Raw genomic sequence first — 20,492 nt, forward strand, 5'->3', positions numbered from 1 at the left:
AAGTGCAAAGCGACAAGGGGCAAAAAAGAAAAACTAATACCACTACCAAGCATCCTTCCAATTTAGCATGGGGGCAAATCGTTGTCCACATCAAAGAATTTAGCTGTCATTAACTTGATTGGCTAAAATATAACAGCGTATAATCCACAAACTGTAGAACGCAAAAGGAATAAGTTCCTACACAACAAATAAGACGTGTCTCGTGTGTTTTGCATTAGAAGCTCCAATGCCGTCCGGCTGGGTATCTACCATAACTGCAATGAAGTCTACTAAACAAGAATGGGCAAATGGCATACGCAAGGCTTACATGTCCATAATGGAAATAAATTAACATTTGAATCATTGAATGTTACTTCCTCTGTCCACTAATGTAAAACATCTTGGCAGTCTTGGTAGAGCTTACATGCATGTATATCTAGGTTGACAAATAGACCAACGTGGTACAAGTTATATATCATAAAAGATATGTCATTAGAAACTTCAAATCATATACTTTCTAATGGTATAATAGCAACTCCAATGGGGCGACCCATTTTGTCCGCATGCGTCCATTTGGATTGACGCGGACAAAAGTGAAGGCCCAACACGCCGACCCAAAATCAAATCGTGTCCGTCTGCCATCCTCACCGACCCATTTCCGGTCTAAAATTGCGCCTAAAATGCGTCGGTGCGGACGCGCCGAGCGTCTCCTCGGTGTCCGCCGCGGCCCCACTTGTAGGCCACCCAACCACCGCCGCCCGTCTAATTTATGATAACCACCGACAGCGGGCTCACTAGTCAGCCAGTGAAAACGTCCTTTTTTAACCACACGTGCAGCGGGGGCCGGCCTCATCCACTTTCGTCCACATTTGGCCCATCACCCCCTTGTGCTTCCTCGTCGGCGACACCACCAAACCCTAGCAAGCAATGGGCCTCTTCAGCAGCAGCAACGACAAAGGGAAAGTGCACCCCCCTCCCCCATGCCTCATCCTCCCGTGCTCCTCCTCCGCCGCCGGCGCGTGTCCGCACAGGTCGCCGGCGTCTGCACATCCCGGTGCACCAAGCGTGGTGGCACTAGGAGTACAGGTAGCCGCTGCCCTACCACGATCACGCTGTCGCACCGCTGGCACCTGGATTCGCACCGGTTCCCGGTGCCGGCGGTTTCACGGACCCAGCGGGCGCACGACGAGGAGTTGCGCAGGTGCCAAGCACAGCTCACGGCGGCGCAACGGCGTTTGCCCGAGTACGCCGTCGACTCTCCCAACCGGGAGGCTTGGTTTGCCCTCGAACACGAGAAACAATGGCGGCTAGGCGTCGATGCCAACCCGCCGCCGTTTTCACCGCCGCCCCCGCAGGTAGAGCCGGAGGAAATGGAGGTGGAGACGGAGTACCAAGCCACCCTCGAGGAGGCCCTGCAGCACGCGCTGGAGGCTAGCCGGCTCGAGGAGGACGCGCATTGGGATGGGCTGGAGCAAGCCATTGCCTTGTCGGCGGCGGGGGACTCTGTCTACACCCCGCTCTTCGTCCCGCCTCTGCCACCGCCGCCGCCCGTCCTCGAGCCCAAGCCGGATCCGGAGCTGACGCGGAAGCGCTCCCCGCCTCCACCCACTTGGCCAGAGGAGGCCTACACGTGGACCGGCCAGTACCATAAGTGGGTGAGCGCGCCTCCGGTCCATTACGTCGCGACGCCGGAGGAGGAGGCGGCCCACCTTAAGCGCTGGAAGGCGCACTGGCTCGCCCAGGAGGAGGCCGATGGCGAGCAGCAGATGCACTACAAGCAGCTGCTGCAACGCGACGCAAAGGCGCTACAGAGGCGGAGGAGGAGGAGGAGGAGCGCGCCCGGCGAGCCGCAATACCGCCGCCCTAGCAGACGTCGAAGGAGGCTGTCCTGGCAATGTATCAAGCGACATTCGGGTAGGCTAGCCGCAATACCGTGATGACGACATCAAGGGCAAGGGCAAGGCCGACAACGTCTAGAGCAGCGTGCGAGTACCGACTTTTTTATGTTTTAATTAATGTTTAATTAGGTTTAAATGGACTTTGGCCGACGGTTAACCGGCAACTTAATGTTTAATTATGTTTATTCCTGCAAGCTATTTTTTTCACGCCAGTAAATTTGGGTCCGCCTTTTGTTGGGCGGTCAAGCCGATCCATTTAAGAACGCGGACGCGCACATCTACCTGACCGACTCAAACGGATGAAAAGCGGACAAAGCACGCATCCATTTGGTCCCATTGGAGTTGCTCTAAGTTTTAGACAATACAACTCATCTTATGTTGGAGGGATACGCACAAGCCTTATAAACCAGCAAGAAGGTACAACTCATCTTATGTTGGAGGGACACGCACAAGCCTTATAAGCCAGAAAGAAGGTACTACTACATTAAACTACCTGCCAGGGTCATGAACGGGCGGTTAGTAATACTCGCTCCGTTTCAAAATAAATGACTCACTTTATACAAACAATTTTGGGATGGAAGGAGTATTTACTTATTCCATGTAACAAAAAAAATGTTACGTTGACATGGACATATGCTAGGATCGTCGAATGGTTCTGAAGAAACTTTTTTGCCTCTCGGCTCTCCCTTAAATGGAGAATCTTTCCCGCAACTGTATATTTATGTTCCCCCAGTATGAAATCTTAAGCACCACATTTACAAGGCTAAGGAGAAACCTGCTTTCTGTGAGAGATGGATGTGTAATTTTCCCTTGCAAAGGGGAACCTGTATCGAGTCTATCAAACTTCTAAGCTAACATCAGAAGCATCACTGGCTTCACTGTTGTTCTGCTGTGACCACAGTTCAGCATACCGCCCGCCCTTTGACAGAAGAAAATCATGTGGTCCTTGTTCCACTACTGTTCCATTCTCCAGGACGATGATCTGAAAATCAATTGAAACATGACTTGCATAGGTATCAAGGAAGTGATGATTTTTTTTATAGATGAATACAAAGCATATAGGTTTTACTCCCATGCAGTTAGAAAATTCATATCATGAGCAGTTGCAATAGCAACCTCTGGCTGTTAATCTGGACTGCGTGTTGTCAATTTAGCAACAAGACACGCTATTTATTTCCACATATGTACGCCATACTAAGTATGTGCACAAATCTCAATACCTCGTCGCATTGCATTGCAGTCGTGAGCCGGTGAGCAATAAAAATTGAGGTACGATCGACCGACAAGGACATCAGAGAATTCAAAATCGATGCTTCAGTAGTGCTATCGAGTGCGCTTGTAGCTTCATCACATAATCTGGTACAAATCAGAGAAGAAATTATGTCAGCATAGGGAACTGGTTAAGCCCATTATTTGCACACAAAATAACTCCAAAATATTGTTTGATAAGTATCTGAAATTAGTTCAAACTTCAAAACCATTTAGCAGGTCTGACTTTGACTCATGTTAGCCATCATACAAGAGCGTTAATTGATTCTACATACAGAGCGGCTTGCCTAAAGATTGAGAACAATAAGACCCTGGTTTTCAGTACTGCAATTGGAGCATGGTATCGTGCGCTGGTACAACCCTGCCTGACTAGAACGGATCATACGATGGATCGCAGCCTGGTGGGAAGACAATACAACTTGTAAAATTGTTGGAGCCGTGACACTGATCAGGATCACACACCAAGGACAGAAACAACTGGGCCTGGGCCTCCCCTAAAATGGTCTGCATGTGCAGCTAGACACTTGAGCCGCGCAAAAGCTTACAAACGAAGTCATTGCCTCGTTCCGTGTTCAATGAGGTACTAAAAGCTTGAGGCCTATTGCCTCCTGACAGTAAAATAGCTGCTCATGCAATCTTAAAAGGCGTGCTGCATGCATGCATAAATGGAGTTCAAAGCCTGATTAGCTTCTACTTGCATGAAAGCTCAATGCCACTATCTACTATCCATGCACAAACTCCCAGTGACCTACGCTAGAGTAAACAGCTAATAATTTCAATGTCACAGGTCACAGCTTGAACTTGCTTATGCATTTTCAATTAATAAGTACTCCCTCTGTTCACCAATATAGGACGTTTTAGACTGAACATGCAAGTCTCTAAACGTCTTGTATTAATGAACAGAGGGAGTACTTCATGTGTCCGTAATTAAGTAATGATACTAGCCAATTACCCTCTACATAATTAGGTTGGTGAATGGACAATCCTTTGGGTATTTTCTTACAAAACACAAGCTGAGTATGCTTACAAAACAATTGTAAACATACAGTATCATGATACTTCAATAATGCTGTCAAGAAAACAATACCTACCAGTGGTGGAGATAGGCAGAAAATCAAGATAGTGCCAACAATTAAAGTGGATCATGACCACATAACAGGTTAGAGAAACCCAAACTAATAGAGTTTAAGCCTAACACACACACACACACACACACACACACACACACACAGGGATTGACTATTCATCACCCTGGGTACTAACTCTAGTACAAACTTTGTCCACAACAGGCCACCCGTGTCCGCCGTTGAGGTCGCCGACGTGCTCCTTTCCTCCCTCGAGCTCGTCGACGGCGACTTCACGGTTCACGCCCATCACCCCGAAGATTTCCCGATCCTCTTCAACTCGTGCACGGCCATGGATAACCTCAACGGTGATCACTTCATCCGCTCCCCGCGGTTCTCCCTCTCCGTGCGTCCTTGGAGCAAGCTGGCTCATGCGGGCTCCGGCCAGTTTGAGTATCGCGTCGAGCTTGAGCTCCAGGGCATCCCCGCTCAGGCATGGCACCTCTCGACTGCCAAGCATATCCTTGGGGAGAGCTACTGGATCGAGAGACTCCACCCCGGCACGCGCTCCAGAGCTGACATGGCTGTCTTCCGGCTGGCGGGGCGCACGCATGACCCTGCCAACATCCGCCGCGCCACCGTCCTGGAAATCGTGGAACAGATTCCCGCGCGTGTGGGCTCGGACGCGCCAACCATCCGGAATCTCACCTACCCGATCTCCATCGTGCTGGCTCGTTCGAAGAGGAACGGCGCCCCAGCCCCCCGCGCTGGCGCTGGCGACGGACCTGCCGGCGGTGGCGCCGGCGATGGCAATGACCCAACTCGCGGCATGGGCCCCGGCCGTGCACGTCGCCGCGGCCGCAAACGCCGACGTACGGAGGCGCCGCCGGCTGGTCGTGCTGATGGCATGGCCGTGGACTTCCTGGGTTGGCGAGCTGGGAATCGCGTTGCACGCACCGATGGCGTGTCCGTCGCGCCCGCGTCGCCGTCCGCGGCTGCACCGCCGGCCGTACACCATCGCAGCTGCGCCATGGAGCCTTGGCCTGGGCTGCGTGGTCAGCTGGATCAGCAGCGGGCTCAGCATGGCCCCACCAACCTGCGTGGCCGTGCCAGAAAAGGGAGGCGCAAAAGAAGGCCAAATCAAGCTTTGGTTGTGGATCAGTCTGGCAGGGCTTCTGACGCTACAGGAGATGACGGGGATGCATGAAGGGCGCCAGCCGGTGGCCCCTCGGCTGCTCCAACCCTCAGCGCGGAGCCAGGACATGGGCCAAGTGGCACACCCCCATTCACGGCGAACACTCTGGAAGGATCCCAAGATTTGAATCTCGCACCATTGGATGCTCCCAAGGCTGATGGCTTGGGCCCTGCCTCTAGTGCTCCTGATCCGAGGGATTGTCGGGACCTGCCTGATGTGTGCGAGGGGCCAGACTCGCAGCCTGTGCCGGCCGACTTGTCGGGGCAAAGCGGCATCTCGCCTGCCCTCCCACCTGATGACGGCCCTGTCTCCGCTGACCGGTCCTCCGGGTCCCATGCGCGCGACGCGGCTGGAAGAGAGGAGCGCCCCACCACGTGCCCAACACCCCCGGCGGTTGTCTCACAACCACTTCAGGCCCAGCCCACCGAAGACCCTGGGCTCTCACCCTAGGTGACTATTCTACAAAGGCCTCAAGCCCGACCACCGCAACTGGGCCCAACATGGAGGCCCGCACGCCTGAACGCGCCCACCAGGATGCTAATTCGCCTGCTGTTGAGCGCTTCACATCCCCGCCGATCACCATGCGCTGGTCACGCGCTCGTTCCGCTGCGCCAAGCTCCTTAACGCTGGGGGAATTCCTGGCCGCCGCGACCAAGCACATCGCCGCGGCCCTGCCGACGCCAAGGAGGAGGCCGCGCAGGCCCCTCAACTTCTCCCCCTGTTGCGGCCACTCGGCGGCCACCGCCCCCTCGGCGGCGGCGCCGCCCACCGCCGAGACGTGCGCATGTCCAAATCCTGCGCACCCTGGGGATCATTGGGACGAATCAGAAGATCACCCCCACTGAGATGAAGGCCTACGACGGCATGTTTGCGATGCCCATCCCTATCAAGGTGCTCAAGGCCATGGCCGCGCTGGTCGATCGCGAGATCCCAGCATGCATGTCCAGCCTGCCGATCGCACCGGCACATGTCGAGGTCACTTGTATGACCTAGGAGGCGCCTGCCCCCGCACCCCGTCGATCCACTGTCCATGGATCATGGCCTTAAGATCACTGTGTGGAACGTGCACGTCCTGAATTCGCGGAGCCTACGCTTCGCCATCCGCTCGATGTTAGACACCACTACCGCCTCCATTGTATGCTTGCAGGAAACTAAGATGGAGTTGCTCCGTTCGTCTGTTGTTCTCAACACCCTCGGTTCAGAATTTGGCGACTACACTTACCTAGCGGCCCTTGGCACGCGGGGCGGCATCTTGCTGGCTTGGAAGAGCAGGGCCGTGACTATCACGGACCCATTGTTCACCACGAACGCCCTCTCGGCCAGAGTGGCCACGGCCTCGGGCACCCTTTGGTGGCTCTCTGTCGTGTATGGGCCTCAGGATGACGCAGACAAAATTGTGTTCTTGCTTGAGCTGCGGGAGATTCGTGCGGCTTGCCCCGGGCCATGGATGCTTTGCGGTGACTTCAACCTCATCCTGCGCGATGAGGACAAGTACAACGGCAACTTGAACCGCCGTATGATGGGCAGGTTCCGCCGCCTCGTCAATGACCTTGCGCTTAAGGAGGTCTACCTCAACGGGCGCCGCTTCACGTGGTCGAACGAGCAGTCCCCTCCCACTCTTCTGCACCTGGATCGGGTGCTTTGCACCTCGGACTGGGAGGACGCACACGGCGAGTGTCACCTTCGTTGCCTTGCGTCGGTCGTCTCGGACCACTCCCCCTTGTTGCTGGACTGCTCCCCCATGCCCGCGGCGCATAGACGATTTCACTTCGAGGACTTTTGGTTGAGGCTTGATGGTTTCCACGACACGGTGGTTGCGGCTTGGGGCTCGGTCCATGACCCAGACCCCTTCCATCGATTGATGTTGCGCCTCCAGGCCACAACACGTAGGCTTACCAGCTGCAGCGCCAAGACGACCGGCAGTATCCGCGACAAGTTGACCATCTCTCGGGAGCTCATATCGCGCTTCGACAAGGCCCAGGAGGATCGCGCACTCTCTCCGGAGGAGGATTGGCTGCGAAAGCGCCTCAAGGTCTCATACCTTGGCCTCGCTTCGATGGAGCGCACCATCGCCAGGCAGCGCGCCCGCATCGCCACGCTCAAGGACGGCGACGCTAGCACGGGCTTCTTCCACCGGCAGTGCTCTTTTCGTAGACAGAAGAATCGGATCTTCAGCTTGGCCGTGGATGGGCACGTGCTCACCGACCAGGACGCGATGGCGCGGGCTACTTTTGAGCACTTCGATGGGATCCTGGGCACGGCCGTCGACCGCGACCTTACGCTCGACTTGGAGGGACTTATTGAGCCTTGCGACCTGGCAAGTCTGGACGCTCCCTTTAGCGTGGAGGTCTGGGACGCGATCAAACGCCTCCCCGCTTGCAAGGCACCGGGGCCTGATGGGTTCACTGCCGAGTTTTTGCGAGCTTGCTGGACCATCGTTCGACAAGACTTTATGGATGTCTTCCAGCAGTTGTTCGAGATGCGGGGCCGTGGCTTTCGCAAGCTCAACCAAGCCCTCATGACCCTGTTGCCCAAACGCGCCGATGCCCAGCAGCTACGCGACTACCGCCCAATCTACTTGATTCATCTCGTGGCCAAGATCTTCACCAAGGTCTTGGTCAGCCGCAACCAGAACGCGTTCATCACCGGCAGGAGCCTCCACGATAACTTCATCCTCGTAAGGCAATCTCTCAAGATGCTTCACCAACTCGGGGCCCCTCGGATCATGCTCAAGCTCGACCTCACGCGCGCCTTTGACTCCATATCTTGGCCATTCCTCTTCGAGGTTTTGCGACAATATGGGTTCAGGGACAGATTCCAGGAGTGGCTCGCGATCCTGCTTTTGACGTCCAGCACCTGTGTCATGATGAACGGTGAGCCAGGCCCCCCGATTTGGCACCGCATTGGCCTGCGACAGGGCGACTCCATGTCCCCCCAGCTCTTTGTTCTCGTTGTGGACACGCTCGGGCGGCTGATGCGCCGCGCTCTCGACGTTGGCATCCTGCAACAGTTGCATCCCCGACGCCCAATTCCGGCGATCTCCCTTTATGCTGACGATGTGATGCTCTTCTGCCACGCCACGCCGAAGGATGTTGCTGCTATCAAGGGTATCTTGACCCTGTTCGGCAAAGCGAGTGGGCTGCTGGTTAACTATGCGAAGAGCTCTGCCACCGTCCTGCACGGCGACATACAGGGACACGAGGTGATCGCCCAGCTGGGCTGCCCGGTGGTGCAGCTACCCATCACCTACCTGGGCATCCTGCTGTCGACGCGACGGCCATCCGCCGCCAAGCTGCAGCCCCTCATCGATACAGTGGCTGCTAGACTTCCTACCTGGAAGGCGTGGCTCATGAACAAAGCCGGACGTCTTGCCCTCGTCAAATCGGTCCTCAACGCGATAACCGTGCACCAGCTGCTAGCGTTCGGCCCCCCAAAGAAGACGCTCAAGCAATTGGCGAAGATTCAGCGAGGCTTCTTGTGGGCTGGGCGGGCCATGGCCAGCGGTGGCCACTGCCATGTCAACTGGAGCCATGTGTGCCGACCCTTCGAGTTTGGTGGACTGGGAGTCCGAGACCTGGAGCGCGCTACGCCTGCGATGGCTGTGGTTTACCCGCGTTGATCTGGACCATGCTTGGCAAGGTCTTGACCTACAATTCTCGCACGAGGAGCGCGCGCTCTTCTTCGCCTCCACTACCATGATCATTGGAAATGGCTCGACGGCGCTGTTTTGGGAGGATCGCTGGATTGGCGGACAATCCGTCGGTGAGATCGCCCCCCTGCTCTACCAATGCATACCCAAACGTCGACGCAAAGCCAGGACGGTGGCAGAAGGGCTGGCGGGTAACTCTTGGGCACATGATATACAGGGGATCCTGGGCCTGCACGAGATCAGCCAATACCTGCTGCTTTGGCAGGCAGTGTGCCACACCACCCTGACGAACGAGCCGGATCGCTTGCTCTGGAGGTGGACCGCCAACAGCATCTACTCGGCACGCTCGTGCTATGCGGCCAGTTTTCAGGGATCCACACGGTGCCATTCCTGAAAGCTGGTATGGAAGAGCTGGGCGCCACCACGGGTAAAATTCTTCCATTGGCTTGCCGCCCAGGATCGCTGCTGGACTGCAGAAAGGCTTGCGCGACATGGCTTGCAGCATCACCCTCGATGCCTCCTTTGCGACCAGGCCATGGAAACTATCCAGCACCTGCTACTGACCTGCCCCTTTGCATGTCAGACCTGGCACATCGTCCTTGACTGGTTGCATATTCCGGTCCAAATCCCCAACCAAGAGCACACGGTCATGGAGTGGTGGCTGCGCACGAAAGAGCTCGCGCCGCCGGCACACCGGAAGGCTCTCAAGTCCATCGCGCTTCTTGTACCCTGGATGCTATGGAAGCACAGGAACGCGTGTGTCTTTGACAACGCCATGCCGTCCATCGAATCTCTAGTGGATAGGATCAAGGACGAGACCCGTTGTTGGGCAAAGGCAGGAACCCAGGGGCTTCGGGTTGTACTGCCCACAACCTGGGGCGTCCATTGATAGTTTGTATAACTCTCTACCTCTCACCTCCTAGGAGGCTTGTTCTACCTTTTCCATGAAATGAAATGCAAAGGTCCTTTGCGTTTTCTCAAAAAAAAAAAGTACAAAGTTGAGACACTTAATTTGGGACGGAGGGAGTAACTATTTGTATTTCAAATGTAATTTATTATGAAATGATCGTAAGATTACCTCGGGTGAAGAATAACTTATTCTGCACCCTGGGTGATGAATAGACTTTCTATATATATATGGTTTACTAACTATTGTGCATAGATTTAAGAGGTGCAGGGGCAGGGTGACATAGCCCAGTATGGCCGCTAAGTAACTCTGCCCACTGGATACTAGTACCTAATATCTCGATACAAACAAGACAACCATCAATAATACAAATGGGTGAGAGGGACTCACAGAATGGAAGGCTCCTTCAAGAATACACGAGCAATTGACACTCGTTGTTTCTCACCACCACTTAACTGCAAAAACGGCCAAACAACAGTTCTTGAGATATGCTAAGCTAATAATTTCAATGTCACAGGTTACGGCATTTCCTGATTTTGCACAAAATAAGACATTATCTTACCTTCAATCCACGCTCTCCCACAACTGTGTCATACTTGTCAGGAAAGTTCATAATTGTATCATGGATAGAAGCACGTCGAGCAGCATCATAAACCTGTACGGAAATTTGGAAGAAAAAAATACATTACTTTTCTACAACAAACATGACTAAACTGCCTTCTCGTCACCACCACTATAGCTCCTCTGTGTATTGGAAGAACACCTCACCTCTTCATCAGTTGCTGATAACCGCCCATATTGTATATTATGCTTAATAGTATCATTGAAAAGTACCTGCAGTGGTATTAATTCTGTAAGCTTAACCTGATTCTCTTGCAACAGAACAAACCACATTATTCGATCATCTATTGGAACTTTTCTTCTGTTAAATATAAATAAACTTGTTATCCCACATGTAATGATACTTCAATATGTTTTCCCTATCTGTGCGGTTTGTGGCTGCACCAAAAGCAGCTATGGTGGGGAAGCTGTTGTTTTGTAGGAGAGGTTTACATAGAAAGCTGGGTTTCCAAAAGAGAACTAGATAAATACAATTTTGTCGTCTTCCTAAAGTAGGACTTGTAGTAATGCATTTCGACTCTACAGCACAATGTAGTGCATTCAATAAGAGGCCAACAGAAGCATGAAATATTAAGCGTTGACAGAGAATAGAGTATCAGAGGGGTAACCGTGTCCTGTGGTACAACACCAAGAGACTTCCGAAGACTCTCCAGTGTGACTCCTCGGATGTCTTGTCCATCTATTCGTATCTGCCAGGAAGAAAGGACACAAGGTATCACAAGAATGGAAAATTTAAAGTACATCAGAAAGTTGAGAAAGCATAACATGAGCATCAATTTATCAGCAAGAAATCAAAAGTAGGGATCATGTTTCTTTGTTCTTACAGATCCTGAAGTAGACTCAAAAAATCTGAAGAGAAGTCTAAGTATGGTTGACTTTCCTGCAGAAGAAAGGACTAGTTAATGAACACCACTTACCCAGAAGTAACAGCTCTTCTATGGCTCACATTAAAGCAAGATTAAACAATATGTGTTGTCCATCCAGTAGACAAGATTTGGACTCAAATAAAATGTTAAACAACTATAAAAAACAATCATATGAAATAAGCCCTCATAACATGTTCGGGCAGAGATGAACCTTTGGCTTGTAAACCTTAGAAGACACCTCCTATTAGGTACTGAAAAACATAATGGCTTCAACAAAATTTATTTGGAGAGGCTTAGAGCATCTCCAACTGGAACTCCCACTCCCCCCCCCCCCCACACACACACACACCACCACCCCCATATGTCCGGGCTGTCAGCCCGGACAGGGCCCAGACCAAAAACGCCACCCAACCAGACCCCCTATACCCAGCCCATATGTCCGGGCTGTCCGGCACCCCCCACATACAGCCGAAATGGGGCGCGTCCGCCACGTCGGATCGGCCCGCATTGGCCCTGGCCCACCCCGACCCCACAAAACCCCAACCCCACCGTGGACCAAACCCTACCTCACTCTATCCGCTCCGGTCCTGTCCCTGCCGTTCCTCGCCACCATGTCCAGCTCCGGGTCCGAACCAGACCCCATTGACCAGGACGCCCTCGCAGCGGAGTCTGACGACAAGCTCGCCATCCGCCAATCACGGATGGATAGGGGCGGCACGTCGAGCTCCGCGCCCTCCCCCGTGGCTCGAAATGGCTCCTTCACCTCCACGCCCGACCACTGCGGTCTGTGCCCTCCCCTACGGCTCGGCAGGGCTCTTGCAGCTCCAGGCCATCACCTTCGGTCGCGCTAGGTGTTGGTCCCATCACCATTGAGCCCACGGCGGCTCCTTGAGTCCGAGGCACGGGCAGCTCACCGCGCAAAGCAAGCGGCTCGGGCAGGATCCAGCCACTACGTTCATGGATCTTGCATATCCGCGTCAGTCCCCCTACCCTCCGAATCGAACGACGAGGACCGGATCCTCCACTACGTTCTACGCTGGTCGTTGACCAACACGAAGACGAACGCCCACTACCGCTGCCACCGCAAGATGCTAAGGCATTGCGGCTGAGCCTTGAGGCGTCGGAGCGGCTTGCAGCTGAGCAAGCAGTCGTCACCACCAAAGCCCACTGCCTTGCCGAGTAGGCCAGCGCCACCCGACGTCTCGCCAGGCTCCCCTCCTCCGAGTCATCCAGAAACTTTGATGCCCCCCCGACGACGATGCCTACGCCGCCTTCGACGTGCACTACTGGCGCCCCGGAGACGACAAGGGGAAGGGCAAGGCGAAGTGGTGATGTCCATTTGCATACTTTTATCTCATCTAGTCCTAGATCGTAGTCGTATCTATCGCATGTGTATGAACTAACTATGCCCGGTTGTCCTATCCTAGTGCTATCGTATAAAGTATGAACTAGCTATGATGAACTTGATGTGTCCGGTTATATATGTATGACGAACTGCTATGTGTTTATCATCATTGTGTTGTTCTATGTTGCATGGCTTTGTATGGATTTAGGGGTTTGGGTATGAGGGGTGCGGCTGCTGGGGCGGACAAATAGGGTTCGAGCCCATGCCGTCCGTGGATGCATCCGCGGACATATGAGGTGCCAAATTTCCCCAGTCCAGTTGAAGATGCTCTTACAGGCCCTAAGCGAAATTTGTGCATCCATACTGGAAACTCAATATCCTTCATTAATGACTTTAGCCCGTCTGCCATGACTACACGACATGCTAAGAAATCATGCATTGGCCAATGTGGCAATGTTTACACTTTCATTACTGATATTGTAAATATACGAAGACCTTACAGAAAAGAGATTACTGATGTGTACCCTACTAGGATTTCTTAGTTCTATGTATATTTAGAAGTCCAAAATCACTAAGGTCTTGCTAATCACAGCTGACATATATGATATATCATCACATTGCATGTCTATAGAAGCACTGCAGACATAGACAATCCAATTAACCCTACAGAAGTTATGTTGATAGTAACAACAGTGGGGTATCAACTCTTGTATGATTATGTACAGGTCTACAAGGGCACTTCAAGAGGAGCTTCTAATTCAAAGACCTCTCATAAACTCACGCACTGATCTTTATTTTCCAGATGTGGCCTAAATTATTATGATATCCAACACAAAACAGCTACAGGTCTACAAAAATGAGATGCTAACAGTTCTACTTGACACCCCAAAACCTGTGAGGTAATGATGCCCATGACTTCGAAGATTATATTTTGCTTACACCAACATAAGATAACCGAAAGCTTTAATATTATTTAGTAAATAAGAAGATTAGTGTACCGCTGCCACTAGTTCCAACAATTGCCACACTGTTTCCTGCCGGTACAGTGAAAGAGGCCCCATCAAGAATCTTCCTTTCTGGTACATACCTGGAAGAAATCAAATCTCTGAGCTACTCGTCAATAATATGGTACTGGATCGGACTGTTGTCTAATTTACAGCCTCTACTACATCACAGATCTGATTTACGTAGTTGTACTTAAAGCCTTGGTTGGTTTCTTAAATTTACTTTGAAGCAATTCTGCTTAGTCAGGGAACTCCCTCTATTCCAAATTAATTGAAGTTCTAGGTTTGTCCTTAGTCAAACAAGCCTAAGTTTGACCAAGTATATACAAAAATGTGTTAGAGATCTACAACATCAAATATAGATAGTACGAAAACAAATTTTATAAAGAATCTAATGAAAATAATTTGGTGTTTAAAATGTTGGTCTATTTTTCTGTAGACTTGGTCAAACTTAAACAAGTTTGACTTAGGACAAAGCTAGAACTTTAATTAATTTAGAACAGAGGGAGTACATCCCAATATGCACAGTGACTGTTCTCAGATTTTTGCTAATTAAAGAACGTTAAAATTAGTAAAGTCTTAGCTGTATGTGTAAATCCCTAATAACATAGTATCTGAAACAGTGATGATTACCCAGATGACATGAAGCGGGAGTTATTTGTTAGATGATCCAAGTTGTTAATATTTCACCTATTTGAGGTCTTTGGAGATGACAGTCAAGATGATTAGAGAAGTTCAAATTTACAGGGAGATCATAGACAAAGAAAATCACTAAATTTAGATGTCCTATAAACACTTCAGTACTATATATTCACTGCTGAAAGAAATTTCAGGAAAGAAAAAAATTCCACTCAACAAGGATGTATTTAGCAGGAATACTTTCACATTCTTTTCGAAGGAAACCAAATATACTGGAAAAAAACACTATCATTTAGTTGGCTATCAATGGTTAAAAGAAGTGAAGCTGCTTGGTTGCTCTACTGCTTTCAAACTTGCTACATGTGCAGTTTTCTTTTGGGAAATAATATAAGCACTTTGCGGCACTTAACAAGCTAACAAAGGACAAAACTTACCCAAAATGCACGTTCTCAAATTCAATGCATCCTCCCTTGAACTGCAAAGGTTGTGCATGAGGCTCGTCCTTTATTCCAGGTTTTTCCTAAAACAAGACGCAGATAATAGTTCTGAAGTGTCTGAGACCATAATTAAGGATAAATTAAACTGCATGCCATCAGACATTGAGCAGTATGAATCTATAACTACAAAGCTTTTACCTCAAGTAACTGAAACATAGACTTCATGTCAATGAGGCTCTGTCTAGATTCTCGGTAGACACTCCCAAGGAAGTTCAGCGGCAGTGAAAGCTGGAATAGAAGTCCATTAACCATGACCTGGACGCCAAGATTTCAACACATTAATCAAAGGCAACTGCAAGACTAAGAAAAGCAGAAAACGAAAAAGATCTGAAGCTTAATATCAAGTCATTTTTAAACAGTACTCCCTCTGTCCCAAAATAAGTGACATGGTCGCCACTTATTTTGGGACGGAGGGAGTATATTTTATTTTCCAGTTACACATTTTCGCTTCTAACAACTTTAATGTCGACAACTTGAGGTAATATTGGTCAACCTGAGGATATATTCAACCTGAGTTGAATATCTTTCTGCTTTGATGTGGATGTATTGCTACCCCAATGTGTCAAAGTGATCTAAGAAATGAAATGGCAAAAGATATAAAACACAAAGACTTGACATAAGGAACTACCAAATCACCGACAGTCAGAGCACCACTCATTATACCATATGAGCTCAAAACCATTGCCGTTGATAATGCCGAGCTGAATATAACACTTTGCCCAAAATTCAGGTAGGCGAGGCTACTTTGAGTTTTCAGTGCAGCATCCTCGTAACCTGAGCACATTGTAAGAAAAAGTAGTTAAAAGATCAAACATATCTAACAAAATTAACTTATAGTGTAGCCGTGTATTTCATTTTGTGATGACATTTCTCCCACGAATTAATTGATATATGTACTTACTCTTTAAGTATTTATCATACTTCTGAACTTCAAATTGCTCATTGTTGAAGTATTTGACAGTCTGCACGCAAGCAAAATAAGAATGGTAAGAAGTTGAATTACAATATGGAACGGTAAAAATATAGACCAGACACCAGAGTAACGGACAACCATGGGATAACCTCATAATTCAGAAGGGAGTCAACTGCCACTGTACTAGAAGCATTATCAGCTTTGTTCATGGCTGTCCTGAACTGAGTCCGCCACTATCATAATGAAAACAGAGTGATGAAGAACCAGAGTAATACATGGTAGGAAAGATACCATTAGATAGGTAGATTGAGCATTTATGAAAGCAAGATCTTAAGACTACATATGTGATGACAGACTACAGTGTCCGCACCTGTGTGATAGCCAAAGTGAAAGCAATGTAGGTAGCAACTGAAACTGAAGTAATCCAAGCAAAAGTGGAACCAAACTGGTAGGCAAGTATACTTGACACCATACCAATCTGTAAATAAGAAGCAACAGCACAAGGCAAACAGAGCTCACATAAAGGCCACAAGAAGAAATGACATAAATTACCAAAAGCAACCAGCGTCAATATGACAATATCACAGGCAATTTGCACAACTGGTGGACAGTAACAGTTGAGGGTAGTAACTGTGAGTACCTCTAGTATTGTGGGAACAACATTGAACACCATCACTGTAAGAATGTAATTTATGGCACGACTGCCTCGGTCAATTATGCGATTTAGAGCTCCAGTTTGACGGCTGAAACACATAAACCGGCAAGGAAACATAATGAAAATTCAAATAGCCTCCATTAAATCAATACTCAGCAACTACATAATAATAAGTGTTGTTCTTGTAGCTTGTTTCCACACCGATTTACAGGATGCATCATGCAATACAAGCAAGACCTTAGGGCCGATTAAAAGCTGGCGCACCTTACTGGTGTGGGCACGCAGGTAAGCAGGAAGGGTAGCATGGGCACGGATAGAGGATATTGGGGTTCAGAGACTTCTTATTGACTGTTTGATTGAATAAAAAAAATGGGTGCAGCTTATATAAAGGAATTAGTGTTTAACCATCTAAGTTACTTGTGGTAGTTTTACCACAAATGTATTGTACGTAAGGACAACAGATAATGCGGTTAATCAATGAAAAGAGGGAAAACATCGAAACAAGCATGATGGATGAATCAGAGCATTTCCCAAGTACCTTAGATGATAACGAAGATCAAGCTCATGCAGGTGAAAAAATACCTGCAATGCAAAGAGTTAAGAAACTAAATCAATACTTAAAGTGCCTGCAGTTTAACATCGAAACAGTTGCGCAGCACCAGTCATCCAACAAGTGGATCTTGTCCAGATGCCATTATAGTAACTTTTTTTCTTCTCCATGAATATAAACATATATAGGAGAACAATAGCATTGGATATCAAGAAAAATAAGATACTTAATTCAACATATATCCATACTGTGTTGAAACATCCAAATTCTGGGTGACTTCAAACAGAAAATAATCATTCAACTTCACTAAAATGTGGTACCATAGAAATGAAAAGGTTTCAATATTTACCGTCCTGGAGACTGAACGGATGGCTCTCGCAGTCACTTTAGAAAATAAAGCATTGCGCAATTCTGAAAACAGAGAATTTGCCATGAGGACTAAATCATAGTTATATATCTTTTAACAGGAGAGCAGTAAGAGAGAATATCGAAAATGCATATCCTCATGCTCAACAAAGGAGTTTCTTTTGGCAGCTTTTCAGGCGTAAGAAAACAATGATAAGCAACTTCTATAAAAAATGTACCTGTACAAGCTGATACTCCTGACCGTGCAATACCATAACCAATCAGAACTGCTGCTGGACTTGCAAAGAGAGCCAGCATGGTTGCATTAGCATCTGTAAATGATGACAGCGAGGCTTCAACGCCACCAAGGGCTGCAAGCCAATCGATAGCAAGCTTAAACAAGAAAGGCACTTGAACATTTATAACCTGGTGTCCATTAAACAGAAAAACTTCGTCAAAATAAAATTTTAAACAGATAAGGCACGTGACAAAGTTGGAAGGTTCATGTAACAACTTCATCCATTATGACATGTATGATGTATCATAACTGGAAGGGCAATATTCTTCCTTTGATTTCAGAGTGATGATAGTTGACTATTTGAGGTATTAAACAAGAAATTCCATTTAAAAATACACCTACAAATAGGCTGTATCTGAGTTTATCACATTACATGAGAATAGGTTAAAAGGGTCATTTGTATAAAGAAAAAATAGAAGAATATCAGTGCACTATGGGCACTGCATACCAACAAAGTGAGGTAAAGAGATTATCAATACTGAGCCTGCAACATGATGGTCAATGGTAGCTTCTAGGGAAGAGTGTTAGCTCAAATGGGATTGCCAACATTTGCAGATTGCTAGTCATTAATGAGTACAACAGAAACAAAAGTTTTTGCTAACAAAAGTTGATGTTTCTTATCATCAACGATACTTGTATAGGTTAGAGTTTTCACGAGTAGCATTTACCTTTGCACCAACTAAGAGGCCCAATGACAGCACAAGCCTGAAGCGGAAATCAGGGCTATCGTTCAGCATTAAGTACTTCCAAAGGTTTCGAAGAATCTGCGCGTCTGCTATCTGATCATCAATGTCCTTTTTTAGGGCATCTTTATGCACGTTATCATCAGCCGGCTTCCCAACAGTCACTGAATTGGCAGCTGTGGAGAATGCATGCCCTCTCTACAAACATAGTAAGAATCACAAAACCATATTTGACAAACAAACAGTAGCTTCTATTAAGAAAATTAACAGACAAATGCATCAAACTTTTCGTTATTGCTGCAATCACTGACATCATGAACCAACCGCAAGAAGATACTTGAATAACCATATTTCAGGTGGAACTGAAAAGTGCAGAGTAAATACAACAACACTTCACAGACAGAATCAGCATTAAGAAGGCAACAGTGCCATATGCACCACGCTTGTACTTCATTTTGTGCTTTGACAGATTATAAGCCGGAGACCGAGTATCTTCCCTTTGTAACAATTAAAGAACAAAACTGAAGCCCAATCAACAGCGCCCACTAACTCCATCAGTCGTGCTTCATTTTTTATGTGTAAGCTATTAACGAATCACCTTACTGCTGCCTACTGTTTTGCTAGGAAATTCCAACTTGTTTCAGTAAAACATTGATAACGTATAAGGTAAGACCCCTATCATGCACTACTGTATGTATGCATCTCAGCATCGAAACTAGAATGCGGTAAGCACTTGTTACCAAGTCGCGGAGGGGCCGCGCGCAGTGCGGCGGGTAGGTGGAGTCCGGCAGCAAGCAGTTGACGTGGGCAAAGGGGGCGCTGCTCCCAGGAAAAACCCTACAGTTTGGTCCGGGTTCTCCGAGGTGGGGATTACGGAGAGGCTTCGGCACTGGCGGCCCATTGGATCCGTCGAGCCGCCGGAAAACAGAGGAGGCGGCGGCCGCCGTGGAGGGTTGGAAGCGGGAGCTGCGTAGCAGGTGCCTCGCAGAGAGTATGCGGGAGGAAGGCCGCATGGCGCTCCCCGGCGACTGCGACGGCGACGCTTACGGATGGAGGTGAGGTCAAGCGTGGAGCCGTGGAGGCGGAGTTGGGACTCCCTGGCCCCTGTGGAGAGAGTAGGGGTCCTTTTCCCCTTTCCGTGTGATTTTTATTCCTTATTACTCCTATTTTACCCTTTTCAACTGGTTTTTGGAAACTTGAAATAGAGTACCGGGGTTGAACGCACCTGGACAATATGTAAAGGTTTTTGGACAAATTTGCAGGTAAACATGAAATGTACTCCTTTTGTCCTAAAATTTGTGTCTTAGATTTGTCTACATACGAATGTATTTATTCATATTTTAGTGTTAGATACATTCGTATTTAAATAAATTTAAGACAAGAATTTTGGGACAGAGGAAGTATATACAATCCTTATAAAACTTTAAACTTTCAGGGAATAGAGTTTTTTGATGCACCGTGGGGATGAGAGGTGAGTGGACCACTCTTGTCAGTCAATGTTGTCTAGGTTTTCTCCTAAAAAATGTTGGCTAGGTTTTTTTCACGCAATCCCATATGATTCTGATACATCGCGATGATATAACGCAACCCTTCCATGCCGCCTTTCTCCCGTGTTCTCTCGCTCGCTGTCGTCTTTTTCTCTTCCTTTCTTCTATTCCAAATTCAACACCGCCGCGTAAGATTTTGGCCACCCCTAATTAGCACCACCATTCGTCAGTCCAACCTCGCAACGATCCGCCACCACCAATTCCTACAGTAATAGCCTTCAGCCCTCTCCTGACATGCCCCCACACCAAACCCTAGGCGAAGCTAGGTTCGCATGCATGGCAGTCCAGCGGCCATTAGCATCGCCTCCTACAAGTCTAGTTACACCTAGTTTATTTTCTTCGCTCAAGTCCCCCCCCCCCTCCTCTGGTGCCCGCCACCGCAGCCATTGCCTTTTGCTCCTACAGGAACTCGAGATCTCCCTCCAGTGCACCCCTGTGACACAACAACTTCTCCACACCCCGCCCGAGATCTCTAGCCCACCCTTCTCAACCTACTTCTGCGTTGGTTACAACACGAGGTGCTGCCTCCGGCAAGCTCTACCACGGGAAGGACTAGTAAGCGGCGGCG

The 20,492-nt window shown here is 48.8% G+C and overlaps 2 protein-coding genes across 2 annotated transcripts; both read right to left on the reverse strand.

Moving 5' to 3' along the window:
- Positions 1-2,342: 2,342 nt before the first annotated feature.
- On the reverse strand, positions 2,343-19,512 carry LOC125551824 (ABC transporter B family member 25, mitochondrial). Its single transcript, XM_048715194.2, has 20 exons — positions 19,118-19,512; positions 18,363-18,575; positions 17,636-17,822; positions 17,401-17,462; positions 17,040-17,083; positions 16,487-16,589; positions 16,217-16,324; positions 15,996-16,079; positions 15,835-15,895; positions 15,562-15,707; positions 15,072-15,188; positions 14,871-14,956; positions 13,792-13,880; positions 11,407-11,462; positions 11,191-11,271; positions 10,730-10,795; positions 10,524-10,616; positions 10,352-10,416; positions 3,098-3,233; positions 2,343-2,859 (listed from the first exon to the last, which is right to left on the reverse strand). The coding sequence occupies exons 1-20, from the start codon at positions 19,388-19,390 to the stop codon at positions 2,716-2,718; spliced, it is 2,214 nt and encodes a 737-aa protein (XP_048571151.2). The 5' UTR covers positions 19,391-19,512; the 3' UTR covers positions 2,343-2,715.
- On the reverse strand, positions 3,240-6,576 carry LOC147975966 (uncharacterized). Its single transcript, XM_087518474.1, has one exon. It carries the CDS (start codon positions 5,739-5,741, stop codon positions 4,386-4,388), a length of 1,356 nt encoding a protein of 451 aa, XP_087374600.1. The 5' UTR covers positions 5,742-6,576; the 3' UTR covers positions 3,240-4,385.
- Positions 19,513-20,492: the final 980 nt, after the last annotated feature.

The sequence above is a fragment of the Triticum urartu genome, chromosome 4A (assembly GCF_056163025.1).
Source record: "Triticum urartu cultivar PI428250 chromosome 4A, HENAU_Tu73, whole genome shotgun sequence".
NCBI classification, from domain to species: Eukaryota; Viridiplantae; Streptophyta; class Magnoliopsida; order Poales; family Poaceae; genus Triticum; species Triticum urartu.